The following is a 20,447-nucleotide window of genomic DNA, read 5'->3' as shown; positions in this document are numbered from 1 at the left end:
ACCCTCCATAAAATGAAAAATTCCATGAACTGACATCCTGTATGACCCTTTCAGAAGTTTGTAAGTCTCAATCATATCATCCCTCTTTCTACTGTTTGCTAATGTCTGCAGTCTACAAATTCTCAATCTGTCTTCATAATCAGTATTCCACAATCCTGATATCATTTTTAACACTCTTCTTTGCATTTTCTTCACTGTATCGGAATCACAATGAAAATCAGGAGACCAGACCAAGGGAGGTCTTATCAAGGACTTGCAAAGAGGATAAACGACATCCTTATCTTTACATGTGAAAGTTTATTTCAGCATTGCAATTATCTTTGAGTTGTATTTGCAATCTGTGCTACATGGCCCCTGAACTTCAACTTTCTATCTATTATCACTCCAAGATCCCTAGCCTGATCAGTTTCTTCTAACATAATCCCACCAATATAATATGAAACTGGATATCTGATCATGCCAAAGTGCATGACTTTACATTTACTGACATCCATTTTCTTATGTTCACAATTCCAGCCTATTCAAATCATTCTGCAAGTATTGCATATCAGCAGCATTCCTGATTACCCCACCTATCTTTGCATCATCATCATCAGCAAATAGTTGTATGTTGCTTCTCAAATTCTTCCCAAGCTGGCCTGGTCGGCCGAGCGGTTAGCGTGTTCGTTCTCCAGCCAAAAGGCTTCGGGTTCAAATCCCGCCATGGGCATGGATGTTTGCGGTTGTCTGTAGAAATACTAGTATTAATAGTGGGCAGTAGATGGCATTGGTGTAGTTGGATTGAGTGGTGGAGAATGAGAGCTGTAGAGTGGGTGCCCTCCCTCGATGAGTCTTTGGACTCCCTGGAGGTGTCGCGTAATAATAATAATAATAATTATTATTAATGTAGATTGAATAACAGTGGGCCAAGCACTGATCCTTGTGGTACGGACTTGATATAGGCCCAAGCCTGTACAAGTGTTTTACCCTATGCCTATTCTAGTTATCATTGTAGTCATTCTCTGGTGGCAACATGCCACCGATGTGCCCTGTAGGGCCCTCAAGGAAAGAACTTTTATATCCTGTGTAAGCCCAAGCTGTTTTAAGTCCTTGTAGCTATCTGCGCTCCATATGCCATGTAAAGAGATGGTGGCCCTGGTAAACCTCGGAGTTGCCCTATCCTCCTCCCGTATCTTACTAACTAGATCTTGGTACATTCCCCGTAGACCACTTTTTGATATCTGTCAGTCAGCCATCCTCTTATCCACGCTGATATTTTATAATCCAAACAAATATTTTCCAATTTATGCAACAGTCTACTATGCTGTATTCTGTCAAAAGCCTTAGCAAAATCCAAAGTATCATGGTGTATCCATTTCCCTTGTCTAGTTCAATGGTAACATTTTTATAGAATGTGAGCAAACATGATCTTCCCTGTTCAATGCAAAGTAGAGATTCATTTCCAAAATCTTCACCATTACTTCTGAGATACTAATTGGTCGATAGTCAGTCTTTGCATTTCTAAATCACTTAAGGAATTGAATAATGTAGATCAGAATATAAATTAAATTACACTTTAATAATAAATATTTCCGATATTTCAGCAACGTCACGTTGCCATTTTCAAAAGGAACTTACAAAAAGGCACATGCATGCAGGCACTACAACACAGTAACTGAGAATGAAGAGATGAAGCTATTGTTCTCCTAGAAGTCCTGATGGTGCCCTCTAGCGGGCTAAGTAGGTGTTCCATTCTTTAGAACACCTACTTAGCCCGCTAAAGGGCACCATCAGGACTTTTAGGAGAACAATAGCTTCATCTCTTCATTCTCAGTTACTGTGTTGTAGTGCCTGTGTGCACGTTGCCAAAATATTGGAAATATTTATTAAAGTGTAATTTAATTTATATTCAGATCTATGTTATTCAATTCCTTAAGTGATTTAGAAATGCATAACCAACATATAAGCCTGTCTACGAGAGTCGGTCTTTGCACCGCCCTTGTGCAATAGAATTACCATATATTCCTTCCATTCCTGTGGAATCTTTCCTGTTCTGAGACTCATATTATATAGCCTGCTCAAAGGAATATCCAGTTCAGCTGAACACTTTTAGCACCCATGCTAATATCGCAGCAGCTCTAATACCTCATCCTCATACACTAGAAGTTCTTCATCTGGTGAGGAGGTAGCAGTGATCTCAATGTTGCATGTACCAGGTTGATAGCTTTTAACAAAATGGGCACTCATTAGTTGAATAATCTCTTCTACATCTGCCACCTTCACTCCATCTGCATTTAGACGAGTTATTCTTTCATATTACTAGAATTCTTGTGAGTTGTTTTTAGCTTGCAGAGCCAGTTTCTTTTCATACTCAGACTTTAACTTTCTGTACAGCAGTTGTGACTCTTCTAGCCTGCTTCTTATAATTTTCATAACAGACATCATCCTTGTCCATATAGTATTTCTTTCATAGCATCCTTTTCTTATGAATCTCTTGCTCAATAAGATTACAAATCAATTTGACTCCTACCATACTTATTCTTCAAACTCTCGGGGCACACGTTCTGATATTGCATCATTTAAGTATTTTTTAAATTCAATATTCATCCCGTCCAGCAACCTATCCCATTCCACTGAACTCTGTATACTCCTCAGTTGGTCAAAATTTTCTGCTTTGTTGTTCAGCATGTAACCTTTTATGAATGGAACATTCTGACAATTAGTCACTTCCCAAGTGAGTACTGCATTATCACTGTCACCAACCAGAGACAGAATAGTTATATCTTTAACTAAAATGTCCCCTAACACTATAATCATATCTAACACTCTTTGACCTCTAGTTCCTATTGTCACATGCTGCTTGAGGAAGTTGTCTCGCAACTACTCAATAAATTCATTTTTATTCTTCTCATGAGATTTTATGACTACCCAATCAATATTTGGATAATTAAAGTCTCCATTATGATTGCTCTTTTCTATTTGGTGAATCAATTCTTCAATACTAGCAACTGTCCCTCCTCCATGTCGGTAACAACAACCCAGTATATAATTGATCTTGTTAGATTCCACCTTACACCAGATGGCTTTAAACTCACTGCCATGTGAAATACTGTTACTAGTATTACAATCATAGGTCTCAACACTAGCTGTATTCAAGTCATCAGATATCATTAGCAGCATACCCCCTCCCTCCCTCCTCTTATCCTGTCATCTTTCCCAAAAATACTGTATCCTTTACACTCAATACCAATTAGTATGTCTGATTCTGATAGCCAAGTCTCACTAATGCCTACAATGTAAGGTCCCAACATTGACCAAGGCAACAAACTCTACCCCATTGTTTCTGATACTCCTAGCATTTGTGTTCAGACATAATCTGCTTGCATGTTCTTTTGTATACCCTTGCCTCAGTCCTCATGACAGTTGGAAAACGGGCAGATCTGTATTCTTCTCTAGTGCTATATACATGTTGATTTGTCCAAACTGGACGAATACAAAGTCAAAATCATTCTCTCCTCATTAACATATCCGTGATAATGCCCATTCCTGTCATTAACATAATTATATAACATTGTTGCTCTTACACTCATATTCTCACAATTCCTCCCATTATAATTTAGTTTCCCTGACTGTGTTAGGTCTTATACCAGTTATTAGTTTTTCAAGATTCATGATACCAAACACATTCAAGTATACGTTGTCCCTCTTTTACAAATCCAATCTTCCCTCAAACTCACACACACATCCAAAAAATCGCATTCATTCCTTATCATATCAAGGTAATATACTTGCTATTTTCGCTTTCTCACTCTTCGCTCTTGCCTCTTCCAACGACCCTTCCATGTCCTCTCTCATACTGAACTTATCGCTAGTTAAGCCATTAGCACCTACTACATTATGATCTCGTTTACTTTTCTTTTCTGTTTTTAAATTGTTTGGATTATATTTTTAATTTTGTAATGTTAACAGATCTTTCTGTTTATCCCTAGTAGACTAAGTCAGAAGGAACTTTGTTCACTCAAGTATAGCTGCATTAATTTGCCAAAAATTTAGGAGAGTGTCATTTTAAGATCAACTCCTATTCAACTATAATACTTCTTTTATTCAACATTAGAGGGCACCAAATTAGGACTTTAGATATTTTGTTTGAATACTCATTTTGTGACTCATTGTTAGTGTAAATTTATTATTAATATAAATTAGTGTTTTGTATTGTAAGACCATTAAAATAAGTTATGAATAATCCAACACCTAAGTCTATCAACTAAAAAATCTTAATAATGTTTATCAATATATATATATATATATATATATATATGTATCGATTATGTGAGGCAATTTGTACCTGTAATTTCCAGTTTGTTTATTTAAATAATTCAATGTTTATTAGTATTCCTTTCCTTTATAAATACCTGAAGAAGGCTGCTATATGCCGAAACTAGTAGTATTTATCATTAAAATCTTTATATGTTATCTCGGTCTTGGAGTCATTAAATCTATTTTTTGAAATATATATATATATATATATATATGTGTGTAGAAAGTATTTTTACCTTGGGTAAAATTATGTTAAAGATACCAAGCAATTTTAAACTTGGTTTTACTCCATTTCCCAAGTCGCACTTGGGAAATGGAGTAAAACCAAGTTTAAAATTGCTTGGTATCTTTAACATATATATACAGGGTGTTCGGGATAAATTTGACATATTTATAATTAATTATATTTTTCCGTAAGTTACATGTATTAACACACACTTCTCTTCATTTAAAAGTTTGGACCCTTCTTCATTCATATACAAGATGTCAGAAAGGATGGATAGCTGGAACCCACCTGAATCATGGAAGAGAATAACTTGTATCATGATGATTCGTGCCCGCCATCAAAATAAGGATATTACGACTGCTGCCCAATGCTCCCTGAATACAGTAAAAACAATCAGGCATGAACTAGAGACTTGCAATGGTGACTACGAGGATGTAGCAAGAAGAAAGATCCCTAGCAGACGATCTGATTGCGTTCGTACAGCAGAATTCCTCGCAAATCTGCAGGAACAGGTGTTGAAGAACCCTGGCATTGGAATTCGGGCTTTGTTCGTGGAGTTGCTAACTGTAGTCAAGCCCTGGATAACAAGGGTAGGCAATGGTAGGCCGTATGTATGGCAGCAGGATTCGGCCCCTTGCCACACCTCTGGGAAAAGTCAAAAATGGTTGTCTGAAAATTTCAACGACTTCACCAGTCCAAATGTTTGGCCTCCAAACTCCCCAGACCTTAACCCCATGGATTATTTTGTATGGGGCGCAGTTGAAAAAGACACCAATCGCACTTCCAGTAATACAAAAGCCCAGTTAATGGATAAAATTAAAACAGTTTTTGCGGCCCTTCCCAGGGAGACTGTAGCATCAGCTTGTTCGAGGTTCCGAAGCAGAATTGAAGCTGTGATCGATGCTAATGGTGGTTATTTTGAGTAAATCTTGTTGATAGTATTGTAATTAACTCTGCCTGTAATGTTTTTTTGTCAATTCATTAAATTTAATAGATACAAAGAAGATTTTCTTTTTCCTTACGAAACTGTCAAATTTATCCCGAACACCCTGTATGTGTATATATATATATATATATATATATGCATAAGTGCACTCCTTATACCACTGCCACCTACAAAAAAAGTTCAAATTATAGTACAATCAAATTTTGGGTTGCTCACAAGTGCAGGTACAACTTCCATTTCTGCTATCGGATAACAGAAATGGATGAAGAGGATGAGTGAGTCTAAAGTTGAATTGTAAGAGACTGTTGATTAATGACTTGTTTTTTAACAGGTTTTGTAGAGTTGTTGAATTACACAAGTTCAACCTGAATCAACTATATTATTCAACTTTGATATTATTATTATTATTATTATTATTATGACACATCCAGGGAGTCCAAAGACTCATCGAGGGAGGGCACCTACTCCACAGCTACTCCGTCTCCACCAACTACAACGAACCGCAACTACACTAATACCATCTACCATCCACCACCACTAGTATTTTCCCAAACAATCACAAACATCCATGCCCACACTGGGATTCAAACCCATAGCCTTTTGGCTGGAGAGCGGATACGCTAACCACTCGGCCAACCAGGCCGGCTGGATGGATTTGTAATTTGTATAACATTATGTATTTTTCAGATATATAGTGGGGTATGCAAAATTTTGTTCATTAATGCTGTTTATTATTTTTTTAAATTTTCTTTTGTTAACTGATCCTTGCTTTCTAGATTTATTCTGTGGAACTTTAACTTTTTATATGGATAATAGATATGTAGTCTGTTTTATGGCAACCTAAATATGAGAAGAATAAGAAGTAGGTTGATAAAGAAGCTGGTTTGCATTTGCTCCAAAAACTTATGGGAGAGGTTGGTTTAATAATCAAATTAGTTGTTCTTATCTACATTGAGACAGTATTTGGGGAGTTCTTAAAACAGTTATTTTATCTAACCCTTGTCCCATCTGCTTATAATATGCAATAGGTTTACATCTTTTTGCTGGTGGGATTTGCATTTAAAAAAATCCTTATGTGAAAACAGTACTTGATGATTAGATGGATTTGTAATTTGTATAACATTATGTATTTTTCAGAGATAAATTAACCTGAACTGAAGAGAAAACTTAGTTTAACAAATGCTGAGTAGGTAATATTTATGTTTTTGCTGAGAAAGACTATACATTAAATTTATCCCAATACATTAAAACACTTGTTGAAATATTACCTTCATGGTAACATTAAAAACTGACCATGTATATCATGACTATCATTTTTCTGGTATTCATATCTGCATGTGTATATAGATTGTTGAAAGTCGCTTAAAATTTTAAATTTATAAATGCTGTGTAAGCAGTGTTAGTTTTAGATATGAACAACTTCTTATAAAGTATATTAATTCATTTATTTCTGTTTAATATAGAACTGCTGTTGCACTTAGAGGGAAGGATGGAGTAGTGTTTGCAGTAGAAAAGCTTGTGACATCTAAATTATATGAAATAGGAGCAAATAAAAGGATCTTTACTATTGATCGTCATGTTGGAGTAGTAAGTGCTTATTTTTTGAAATACATTAAAAATTCTGAGCAAAAATTTTGTTAGTTGTTAGCTTTTCTCATTTTCTCTCTTTTTTTTTTTGATGTGCTGCTACTGATGTAACTTATGATATTCTTTGGTAGTCCTTACATGAAAAATGTTTGATTTTAAATAATTTTCCTCCAATCTACCTTCTCAAATTAAAATAATAAGCTGTAATCACTTTTTAGGAATGGCTGTAATTGAGAAGTTTTATTTTTACAGCAAATGCATGCTCATATGTATCATGTAATATTAACCTATTATAAGTACTTGATGAGATTTACAAGTTCAAAAAGAATGAAGTTATAGGAACAAATTCTTCATATAGATACTAGCCAGTTGCTTTTCAGTGTAGACCCTGAAAAGTAAAATGTAATCATAAAGTAAATGAAGTTCATGACAATAAACACTGACGATTTGTAAAATAGCATTTTACAAATCTTGATCAGTATTTGGTAACCAAAGATGTTGTATTGTGTATTAAGTTTTCATCAAGAGCTTAATGAAGGGCATTTAGTTATGTTTGCTTTTGCATCTAAGGTACATGTGCTTCTGTACACTCTGATGTTCTGTGCCTGAGGATTGCCAATCTTGAATCTCCTCTTTTTGACCTTTTATGACTTAAGATTTCTTTGCTTCATTATCTGCTTTCTGTACTGCTCAACAAATTCTGAAAGTCATTTTGACCTTATTGAATTCTCCTTGAAGCTTGATTTCCTGCAGTCAAACTGTGCAAACAGTGAAGTCATCTTCTTTGGTGGCTTTAATGTCTGCAATAGAAAAAAGAGCTGGCTCCTTTTTCTATTGCAGACTGTTCATCACCAAGTAGAATGACAATCCTGACGATTTGAGTACACTGTTAAGATGACCTTTCCTCTTGGTAATTTAGAGCATTTATCTCATATAAGTTTCATCTCTAGTAGAGCACCTTCCTCTAAGCCATTTACAACATTGTGTTCTTTGGGACTGCAGCATTGATAAGTGGGGAGATCTCTGATACTTTCTCTTCCTTTCCACATTCAGACTATGGTTTCCATTTCTCCAGATACTTGTGATTGTGTTATAGAAATTTTCTGTGTTATAATGAGGGCCTTCATTTATTTGCTCTATTCAGAATTCTCCATATCCAAGCCATGGTTTTATAAGAGGTGTGCCAAGGCAGCCCAAAAAAAAAAAAAAAAAAAAAAAATGAAAAAGAAAATAGTATATCGTAAGTCACTTAGAACAAAAGCTTCAGCTTCACACACAACCTATGCATCATGGCTGGTTTCCTTTCATCAGATTTTTCACTCAATACTTGAGTACCCCCAGTACTGCTGTCATGTACACTCATCACCCTATACATCAGTGATCTTCTCTCTTTGACATCCTATTCATAGCTTTGCTGATGAATAAAGTTTTTTTTCACTTGGTTACCAGAGATGCCAAGAAATTATACTACTGATTTAATCCTATATCCAAGTGTAATGCAATGTTTGTGCGTGAAGTATCTTCATGACTGGGCCACTTGTATATAGTGGCTAATGGCTTCAGATCAATTGCCTTAGTATCCCATAAATGCAAACCACACACCCTTTGAGATGTGTATAATGCAGTGCATTATGAGAAGGGCCATTACCCAGAATGGTTTTGACCTTCATTGAGGTCTCATCAGTGGGAGCCAAACCCAGAAGAGGTACCAATGTTGAAATAATGCAGAAGTCATATATTGCCCATTACAAGTAGTCAAAAGGTGTCACACCTTATTATTAAAATACTCTGCATCAGAGATGCCCAGACAGTCTTGTCATGTCTTAGGGTCTCTCATGTAGGACTGATATATATAAAAAATTATTTTTTTAAAATGTTACTTCATCTGAATTACAGTTTCCTTTTATTATGGAAATTAAGTGTTTGCTGATATTCATATTTTTTCAATTGTTTATTGTAAGAGATCATTTTGTTTTTCCATATACATCATTTTATAACTATACCCAAGTCACTGACACTGTTGTTGCACAATTCCCTATTGTTTTTGATTTAAAAAAAAAATGCATACCAATTTACTTGAATTTATGCTCAGTTAATGTATGTGAGAGAGAAAAAAAAACGCTTACCAATTTACTTGAATTTATGCTGTTACTGTGTGTATATATATATTTATTTATGATTTGATTTGATTTAAAAAAAATGCATACCAATTTACTTGAATTTATCTGAATATGGAATTTCAAAGTAGAATCAGTAAATGTTGTTTTCACAGGAATAAATGAGGAATGCTCTCACCAAATGCATGAAATTATTTGGGACTAGAGATTATTTTACTTGGCTTTCAAGCATATTTGTTAGGTTTAGTAATCTCCCCATCAACCAGAGATTAATCAATGACAAAGTTGAATCCATTCAAGATTAAAGGTTGACAGATGAATGATGATGATGGCTATCTTTTATAAATGGGATAATAATAAAAGGGCAGTTTTTTAAGAAATAAATTTATGTAATCCAAAATAATCATGAGCTGCAGATAGCTTTATATACATAAGTGAAAATGGTGGTGACTACAAATGCAAAATTTTACTGCATTTTAAAAATATGTTTTAAATTATGCATATTTAAAGCTCATTGGACTCATTGAGGTAGGCCATTCATTACTCACACTAGCTATCATACTCTCATTCACCACTTCAGCAGTTTCACTTGTTCACTGTTCTGTGAGAGAACCTAACTCTTCTTGGTTTTTTTTTAGTCACATTCAGACTTAACTTCCACAGATTCCCACCTTTCATATAATGAAAATTTTCATCAACCAATATCATATAATACCCTTTAAGAAGTTTATAGGTCACCATCATATAACCACTCTTTCACCTGTTTCACAGTGTCTGCAGTCCACATGTTCTGTCTTCATTATTTACACATAATCTCAACATCATCCTTATATCGTCATCCCTTTCTGCAGCTTCTTTAATTTCAGACCTCATAGCAACAAATCTGCATACAGTATTTCAAATCTGGTTGCATCAGTTCCTTTAAAGAGAATCCAAATAACTTCCTTATACTTACATGTCAATAATTTCAACATGTAGCCTTTAAACTTCAACTTCTTATCCCATAATGCCAAGATTGGAAATCTCATCACCCCAAAGTGCATAACATTGAATTTTAAGTTCTATATATATATGTAGCATCTCTGACTCTCCTGCTTGTCTTTGCTTCATCAGCTATCAGGTCCTTCCCAATATCATTAATATATATATATATAGATAGATAGAACAGCAGTAGTCCAAGGACTAATCTCTGGAGTACACTGCTGGTCACCTTATCTGGCAGATTCACCCCCCCCCCCCCATATTCCACTTTCTGATATATTTCCAGGAATAGTTTGTTCTAGTCCCTTATCTTTTTACTTATGTAACATCCTTGGTAATCTGTCAGATGCCAAGTCCAAGAGTATTATAGTGTATCTATTATTTATATCCAATCAGCCATAGCAATATTATAAAAGATAAACAAATTGCTCAAATATGACCTCCCTTTAGCAAATCCATTTCTGTATACGAGTTCTTACTAACTTCTCAAAAATCTTACTACCACTCCAGAGATGTTGATTAGTCAGTAGTTAGACACATCAGTTTTTGCACAGCCTTTGTATAATGACATTAATATACATTCTTTCTGTTTCAAATCTTTCCTGATACGAGGCTCAATTTATATAAACATATTAAGGACCTAACCAGTCCACTAAACATTCCTTTAGTATACTTGATATCCCATCTATTCCTTTGGTTGAATTCTTATCTAGGTTATGCATCTTTTTCTCCATCCAATGTAGTAATAATAATACTGTGCTCCATGTTGCATACACCAAGTTGGTAGATCTTAGCGGGGAGAGCGCTCATTATTTGAACAGCTTGATCTGCTTCTGACATAGGGTGCTATCTGCATTTAGTTATTCTTTCACATTTTCTTTCTTTCACTTGCACAGCCAATTTCTTTTTATAGTCTTACTTAACCTTCGATACAGTGTGAGTAACTTTTCTGGCCTGTGTTTTATATATATGTCAACCACTCGGCCAGCCAGCCTGTCTGGCCAAGTGGTTGACATATCCACTCTCCAGCCAAAAGGCTGCAGGTTCGAATCCTGCTGTGGGCATGGATGTTTGTGATTGTCTGTGGAAATGCTAGTGGTAGTGGTCAGCGGTAGAAGGCGTTGGTGTAGCTGCGGTCAGTTGGTGGATGAGTAGTGGAGACAGAGTCGTAGAGCAAGTGCCCTCTAATGATGAGTCTTTGGACTTCCTGGAGGTGTCATGTAATAATAATATTAAATAACTCCTCTTATCCTTATTCTCACTAAATTCTTTCCACATCATCTTATGGATCTCTTGCTTAATATGGTTGCATTATCCATTTCACCCTCATCCTATTTGTTCTTCAAACTCATCATCATCATCATCTAATTCCTGCCATGTACCCTCAAGGGGTGTACAGGATATGACAGTACTACATGAAAAAATTACATCATTACTAACTTCCTATCTACAATTTTCCTCCAAATCAGTCTGTTACTTGTCAAGACTCCAACATTATCAGATCTTATATTTCTATCGTCTAAGGCACTTTGTACCGTATCAATCCTCCTATATCTTGGTCTTCCTCTGGGTCGTTTTCCTGCCAACCTAGCAGAGAACACTTGTTTTGCTAATCTTTCCTCTCCCATTCTATTTAAGTGACCATACCATCTGAGATTAGCTCTGCTAACGCATTCCTGGATGCTGACAATGTCAAGTTCTTTCCTAATATCCTCATTTTTAATATGATATTGCCATTGATGCCATCTGTTCACACCTCTAATCTTTCTCAGGACTCTCATATCTGCGGTCTCTAGTCTTTGGTCAAGTGTTTTACTTCTGACCCAGCTCTCAGATCCATAAGTTAAAATTGGTTTGAACACAGTCTTGTATACAGCTAATTTAGTGTTCCGACTAATTTCTTTCTTATTCATTATGAATTTATTCAATTGACTTCCGACGATACCAGCTTTGCTGATGCTGTTGTCTATTTCTATATTTAGTTTACCATCTTCAGTAAAAATTGTGCCTAAGTAGCTGAAATGTTTTACTTGTTCCACAGGTTCTCCATTCACAACACAGTTGACATTTTCAATGATTCTGCCTATTTTCATTGTCTATGTCTTTTTATTGCTGACCTTCATACCATATCTATTACAACAGCTATTCAATTTAGTCAGAGAATCTTGCAGACTTGTAGCGGATTTATTTAGAAGTATAACATCATCCGCATAAAGCAAAGAGCTGACATTAACATCTCCAATTTTGATATCAGGTTTAATACCACATTCCTTCATAATGCGATCCATATAGATAATGAATAACAGAGGGGATAATGTACATCCTTGTCTCACACCAGATTTAACAATAAACCATCTTCCTGTACTTCCTTCAATTCTAACTGCTGACTCACAACTCAAATAAAGACTAAGTATTGCTTGATATAATGCCCCATTGACACCATATAACTGCAGTGTATTGAATAGCTTCTCTCTTGGCACCTTGTCATATGCCTTTTCCAAATCGACAAAACTTAAATACAGATCTTTGTTATATTCCCATGCTTTCTCGACTATTTGTCGTAAAGTGAAGATCTGATCCTGACAGCCTCTATTTGGCCTGAATCCAGCTTGTTCTTCACCAAGCTTTTCTTCCACAATTCTTCTCAACCATTTCTCAAGTATACTTGCATAGATCTTGCCAGGAACACTCAGTTGGGAAATACCTCTGTAATTCTCACATTCAGTTTTATTTCCCTTTTTTATATATGGGTACTATGAGAGCTCTACTCCAATCATCGGGAATTCGTCCCTCTGTCCAGGCTTTCTGAACTATGCAGTGCAGCCACTGTAAGACTCTTATACCACCATACTTCAGCATTTCTGGTCGAATATCATCTACTCCTGCTGCCTTTCCACATTTCAAGCCTTTGATGGCTTTTTCTACTTCAAGTATGGATATGTATTCCTGACTGCATGCCTGGTCAATGTTTTTTATCACTGTGCTGTCATCACTGCTTGTTTCATTTAGCAGTTTTTCAAAGTAATTACTCCATACTTCAAGGATATCTTTTTCTGCTGTTTTCATTTCACCTTTATCATCTCTAATTCCTTTTACAGCACTCTTTCCTCCATTCCTAAGCTTCTTCAACAACCTCCAGAATATTTTGCCAACTTCTTGATATTTATTTTCTATATTCTTGCCAAATTCCCAAATGACTTTTGTTTAGCTAGTTTTACACACTGTTTAGCTTTCTTACATTTGTCTCTGTATTCTGTAAGAGTAAAAGCTGACTTATTTGCCAGAACTTTTGATATGCTTTCTTCTTTTCCTTCACTGCCTCTTTAACTTCGTGTGTCCGCCAGGGAGTTCTGATTTTTTTATCCTTCACACAACCTCACCACATGCCTCTCTGGCAGAATCAATCAATGTTTCCTTCAGAGTTTGCCACTGAATCTCCAAGGTTTGATTCCTGTTCTCAAACTCTTTCATTTTTTCTTCAATAAACTTTGTGTATTTTAGTCTACAGTTCACATCTGAGAGCTGCTCAACTTTTATTCGCTTTAAAACTTTCTTACATGTTATTCTTTTCAATATGAAATTCAATTTTATCCTGCTCAAGACTAAATAGTGATCACTTCCAATTTCAAATCCTCTGTACACTCTGGTGTCCTGCACCAGGAAGAAAACATCACTATCAACAATAACATAGTCAATGAGACTTTTCTTATTCCTAGCCTCTTCTCTCCATGTGAATTTGTGCACATGTTTATGTTGGAACATGGTGTTAGTAATAACCAGTCCATGTCCTGAGCAGAAATCCAACAGATATTTGCCATTATTATTAGCTTTGCTCTTTTCTCCAAATTTTCCCCAAATATTTTTGTATGTCTCACAATCATTTCCTACTCTACTATTTAGATCCCCAACAAGGACCAACTTTTCCTTTTTCATTGTGTCAGTTGCTTTTTCTAAAGCCTCAAAAAATTCCTCCACTTCTACCTTAGTAGAACCTTCTGTGGGACCATAGGCACAAATAAGTCTCATTGTCCAGTTCCCCATTCTCATATTTGCCCACATTACTGTACTTGAGACTGACTGCCATTCAAGAAGATTAGCCTCGTATTTTGTGTTGAATACTATGGCTACTCCTTCTTTTCCTTGATTGTCATTGCCTGAATATAACATTTTGTATTTATTGCTCAGAAAGATCTCATCAGTTTTGGTCTTTTTTGTTTCAGTCACCGCTATTATGTCGATCTGGTACTTATCTAATTCCTCCTCAGCTAGCTCCATTTCTTTGCCATTCAGGCTTCTTACGTTGATAGTACCGATCTTTAACTCTGGTGATGTTGAGTTGGGGTTTGTTTTCAGATTTGTTCCAGTAGCTGACTTTTCGCTGTTCGCCCTGGTTCCCTGGCGAAAACAACGGGGGCCTTGTTTAACCGGGCGACGCCCCAGCCGGCATAAAATTTTGTCATGTTGTACCATCATTTTTTATTTTGGTTTAACCAATAAGAATACAATTTGGTCGGCTAAATCCCAAATTGCCAGCCCATCCTCGTTTGTTCAGTATCAAAGTAGATACCCAACAGGGTGCACCACGAGAAGGTGAGGATTGGACATTAGGTCAGAAGCCCTGGTCGGTTCTCCGCATTCCTTTAAAGGCTATGTGGAGGTCTCCTCTCAGTTATACAACTTTGACCCTTAAGCACCCCCTTAAGGGTTCTTCAAACTCTAGCAACTCAAATACTGCATCATTTAAGCGTATTTTCAAAGCTCTTTATACACTTCTGATATCCTTCCCATTCAGCAATAGATATCATAACTAAACATAATATTATCCTGAGTGGAACATCCATACACTTAGTTACTACCCGGGGTGAGTATGACATGATCACTGGCACAATCTGGTGGCAAAATAATCACATCCTTTAGTGAAATCGCTTCTGACACTATGATCAGATGTAACATTCTTTGACCTTGAATTTCTTCTCTTTCACATACTGCTTTAGAAAATTCTCATGACAACTCAGTAAATTCTGCTTCATTCTTATCTTGCATTTTCTTTACTACCTAGTAAGTGTTCAGATAATTTAAGTCACCCATAATGATTACTCATTTAGTACCCATCAAGGTAATTTGGCTATGCATTCCTTTGTCTCCAGCAGCTTAACTGCTGTGGTCTCTAACAATCCCACTATATATTTCATCTTGTTAGCCTCTACTTCACAGTATATAGCCAGAAACCAACTGCTAACTTAGACATTATTATTGCTTTCATGAGTTTCTACCCTAAACAGATGGACTCATGTCGTCTGTTATCATTAGTAGTACCCCCCCCCCTTCTCCTATCCCTTCTGTCCTTCCTAAAAACACTATACTGTTTACACTCAATTCCACTTACTTGCATCTGACTTGCAGCATTTCACTAATGACAATGCATTCGCAAGGCAACAAGTTCATTCTCTAAGTATTGGGTTGGCAAATAACTTCGTTCGGTTTATGTGTTAGTACATGTTTATGCTGCTCTGCCTGTCGCTATTGTTGTGCTACTGTGCAACGCTATTACGCAGTTGAAAGGCGACATTTTACATAAACTTTCAGTGAATTTTCATTCAGCCTACTTCAGTTGTGTGTGTGTGTGTGTGTGTGTGTGTGACATATTTTTAAAAATGGAAGGAAATAATTTAAATTACTGGCATATTTTGCTTTTTTATTTCAAAAAAGGCAAATGAGATGCGGAGACCCATAAAAAAATATGCAGTGTGTATGGGGATGGTGCCTTAACAGAACATGTATGCCAAAAGTGGTTTGCCAAATTCTGTTCTGGAGATTTCAACGTTAGTGATGCCCCTCACGCCGGTCACCTGACCAAGGTTGATTTGAGTGTTGTGAAGGATATTGTTGACAAAAATCCATCACAAACAGTGCAGGAGATTGCTGCAGTACTGAGCATATCCCATACAAGCATTGACAACCATTTGCACAAGCTGGGATATGTTTCAAAACTCAATGTTTGGGTGCCGCTTGAATTGACTGAGGCCAATATGACTGCTTGCATATCCATCTGTGATTCACTGCGACGTCGCCAAGAAAATAATCCATTTTTGAAGCAGATGATTACGGGAGGTGAAAAATGGGTCATGTACAATACGTAAAAGATCATGGGGCAAGAAGAGTGAACCGTTGCAAACAACCTCGAAAGCGGGATTGCACCCAAAGAAGATCATGCTCTCTGTGTGGTGGGATTATAAAGGTGTTGTCCACTATGAGGTGTTACCGTCAGGCAGAACGATTGATTCAACTGGCTATTGCTCACAGTTAACTCGACTGGCCTGTGCAATTAGCACAAAACGTCCTGAATTGGCAAATCGGAAAGGAGTTGTCTTTCACCACGACAATGCCAGACCCCACATATCGTTAACAACCCAGAGTAAATTGTTACATCTTGGCTGAGATGTTTTGCCACATCCTACCCAATTACCACTTATTCCGATCATTGCAGAATTCACCTTCGCTAATGAGGAGGCTGTCAAAAGACACCTGGATCAGTTTTTCGCCAGTAAACCTCAGGAGTTTTATGAATGCGGCATAATGAAGTTGGTGGACAGATGGCAAGAGGTCATTGATAAAGAGGGTCATTATATAACTGACTGGTATGTGTAATATATATTAAATAAAATGTGTCTCATCCACTCTGAAAAACCGAACGAACTTATTTGCCAACCCAATACCTTTTGGCTTTTTTATTTACTTTCATCTGTAGTCTGTTTGGCCTAGTTGGGTAACTTTCTCTTTCCCATAGCAGTGTATATAGGTCCCCATTCACCAGATTCTTAACTACGCTACATGTATAACATTATCAGTTAACATGCTTTAGCTGCATTTATACACATTCTCACCATTCCTCCCATAATGATCTAGTTTCCCTGTCTCTCTCCAATAATTTTTCCAGGCTCATGATGTCAAAGTCTATCAGACTCATTCCACTGATTTCTTAACCTTATCCTGTGCTGCCTTCCTTCTTATCTCATCACTAGACTAAGTTTTCACTCTCTCTCTCTTTTCTTCTTCCTCCTTCTCATCCAGTAATCATTTCATATCTGCTTACACCCTATTTATCACTACTTAAAAATCATTTATTCCTTTGAGCATGAACACCGCTATTATTTTGTGTTTTTTGACCTGCATTCACTATATTCTTAATTTATGCTTCCAGAATGCTTGAAGGATTGATTGTTGTTAGATACAGATTTACTGAGCGAATTCTATACCACATTACACCTGTTTTATTATATACTAATTCACTTAACTTATTATTCAGTGAGATCTTGCCAACTTTTGTACTTTATTGTTTGTTATTGTTCTGCTTCTTTTTCTTATCCTATTAGATTTTTTTAAATGTTTCTCAGTTTTTTTTCCTCCTAATTTCCATAAGGAAATTAGGAAAAAAATTTGGCTGTGCATTCCTTCATCTTCAGCAACTGAACTGCTGTGGTCTCTAGCAAACATCCCACTATATATTTCATCTGTTAGTCTCTACTTCACACTGTATAGCCTGAAACTCACTGCTACCTGAGGCATTATTATTGCTGTCTATAAATTTCTTTTAACCCTGAAATTTCAGGTCAAATTGTCTTATATTATCAGTATTTGTTTTCTAATGGTTTTGGTCTGCAGGGCAAAGGTTCTTATCTCTCAGCATCTATGTTAGTGTCTGCTTTTAATGTGACTCTTTTTTGCTTGTGAGTTTTTGGCACATTTTTAAAGACCCTTAAATTAACAAATTGTATTTTTACTCCTAATTCCATTAAACTTTTCCTGCAGAAAGTCCTTGGTGAAATTTTGAATTAAAAAATCTAAAATGATTCAGAACCTACCCTAAACATTGACCAACATAGCCAAAAAAAAACAGTTTTACACGTACTGATATAGATCTTAAACTATTGTTTTTATATGCATTTTGCAACGGTCCATCAGAATGCATATAATGACTTTATCTCTGTATTTGTTGAGTCATTTTCAATTTTTATTGAAATTGAATCTCTTAATTACTATGCCATTATGTGATATATGATGCAAGAAGACTTCATTTTACGTTGAGGTTATTCATTAAGATTCAAATTAATGAACATTTCAGAATCAATGGCAAAAAAAAAAAAATCCAAAATATAAACAAAAGCATAAATGCAGCATGTTGGTGGTGTTCATAATTGTCTTTGGTTTTATATTTTATAGCATTGTGGGTAGAGATTACAAAACAGTTTGTTTACATTTTGGTCCATCATAAGGACTGCTAAAAAAAAAAGTAAAAATTTTTTTAATATTAGTATTCAAACAATAAAAAGTCATCTAAACATAGAACCGATTCAACATCTTTCTCAGCTAAAAAAAAAAAAAGCAGAAAATCACTTACCATTAAGAAAAAAATGGAAGTCATTCAACATATTGAATCAGGTGAGTAATTAAAGCAGATTATCAAAGAGACAATGCGGGAATTACAAAAAAGTTGAGAGGTGTTTAAATGAACATTGGGAGAAAAAGAAAATTAAGCAGCAAAATAAAAAATTACAAAGGATGGAAACAGGTAATTCAGGAAGTAACAGAAATCAGGTAAGTGACGTTGTCTGTAAAAAGAAGGATGTTATTTGGTATGGTGACTATAAAAAAGCATGCTATTGATGAAAGAGTTATAACTTAGAGTTTTCCCAGAGAAAAAATTAAGAATATAAAGGAAACAATTCAAAAACAGAAAAGAAAAGTTAACAAGATCATAATGTAGTAGGTACTAATGACTTAAATAGTGATAAGTTATTCAAATCAGTATGAGAGAGGGACATGAAAGGATTGTTAGAAGAGGCAAGAGTGAAAAGTGAGAAAATGAAAATAGTAAATATATTATCTCGATATGATAAAAATGAATTAAGAAGAAGGGCTATGATAGCAAACGATTCAATGCGTAAGCTGTATAGAAGGAATGGATGCAAGTTTTCAGATATGTGTGGAATAAGATTAAGGGAAGATTGGATTTGTATAAGAGGGACAGCCTATACCTGAATGCGTTTGGTATTAAGAGTCTTGAAAAACTAATAACTGATGAGACCTAATACAGAGACTCAAGGAAACTAAATTATAAAGGGAGGAATGGTCAGAATGTGAGTGCAAGAGTGACAATGTTATATAACTTTGTTAATGTTGGGAAGCGGCTTTATCATGGAAATGTTGATGAGGAGAGAACAATTTCGATTTTGTGTTCGTCCAGTTGGACCCATCAAACGTTCACAGAGATATCTACATATATAAGGCACTAGAGAAAAATAGAGATCTACGAGTTGTCCAACTGTGTCAAGCAGACTGCAGACAGAATATTATGTCTGTACATGAATGCTAGGAGTATCATAAACAAAGGGGTAGAGTTTGTTGCCTTGGTCAGTACGTTGGGATCTCAGATTGTAAGCATTAGTGAAACCCGTCTTTCTGAATCAGACATACTTACTGGTATCGAGTGTAAAGGGTACAGTATATTTAGGAAGGAAAGAGTGGATAGAAGAGGAGGGGGGTGTGCTGCTAATGATATCAGATGACTTGAATCCAGTTAGAATTGAGATCTATGATTGTACTACTACCAACAGTATTTCATATGGCAGTGAGTTTGAAGCCATCTGGTGTGAGGTGGAATCTAACATGATCAATTACATAGTGGGGGTATTGTTACAGACCTGGTGGATCAGTTGCAAGTGATGAAGAAATGCATCACCAAATAGAAAAGATGAAGGCGAAAAGAGTAATCGTAATGAAAGACTTTAATTATCCAAGTATTGAGTGGTTAGCAGTAGAAAAATGAAAATGAATTAAGCTGTTGCAGAACAACTTCCTTAATCAACATGTGACAAGAACTGTAGGTCAAAAAGTGTAAGATTTGATTAGTCTCAGGGGCACTTCAGTTAAAGACAAGCCTCCGATTGGTGACAGTAATCATGCAGTATTCACTAGGGAAGTGACAAAGTTTATGATTATTCAATTCAGAAAAGATTACGTACTACTGAACAAAGCAGGAAATTATGACCAACTGATGAGTATACTGGGTTCAGTGGAATGGGATCAGTTTCTGGATGTGAAGAATATTGACAGTGCATTGAAAGCATTTAAACAAAAACTAAATGATGCGATATCAGAATGTGTACCGAGAAAAAGGAAATTTAAAGAATATACAAAGAAAAAGAGAGTTCAGAGAATAAATAGGGTAGGAGTCAAATGGATGTGTAATCTTATTAAGCAAGAGATTCATAAGAAAAGGATGATGAATGATATA

At 35.9% G+C, this 20,447-nt stretch overlaps 1 protein-coding gene across 1 annotated transcript in view; it reads left to right on the top strand.

Annotated features, from left to right (window-relative positions):
* The window catches only part of Prosalpha7 (proteasome alpha7 subunit), a 168,459-nt gene that overhangs the window by 43,543 nt on the left and 104,469 nt on the right, over positions 1-20,447 (top strand). Inside the window, exon 3 of the mRNA XM_090399365.1 lies at positions 6,932-7,055. Within this exon, the coding sequence (XP_090255491.1) occupies positions 6,932-7,055 (124 nt within the window). The remainder of the gene's footprint in view (positions 1-6,931; positions 7,056-20,447) is intronic.

Source organism: Typopeltis vanoorti, chromosome 10, assembly GCF_054136105.1.
Source record: "Typopeltis vanoorti isolate ZY-2024b chromosome 10, IOZ_Tvanoo_1.0, whole genome shotgun sequence".
Taxonomy (NCBI): domain Eukaryota; kingdom Metazoa; phylum Arthropoda; class Arachnida; order Uropygi; family Thelyphonidae; genus Typopeltis; species Typopeltis vanoorti.
This window is presented reverse-complemented; position numbering and strand designations above follow the sequence as displayed.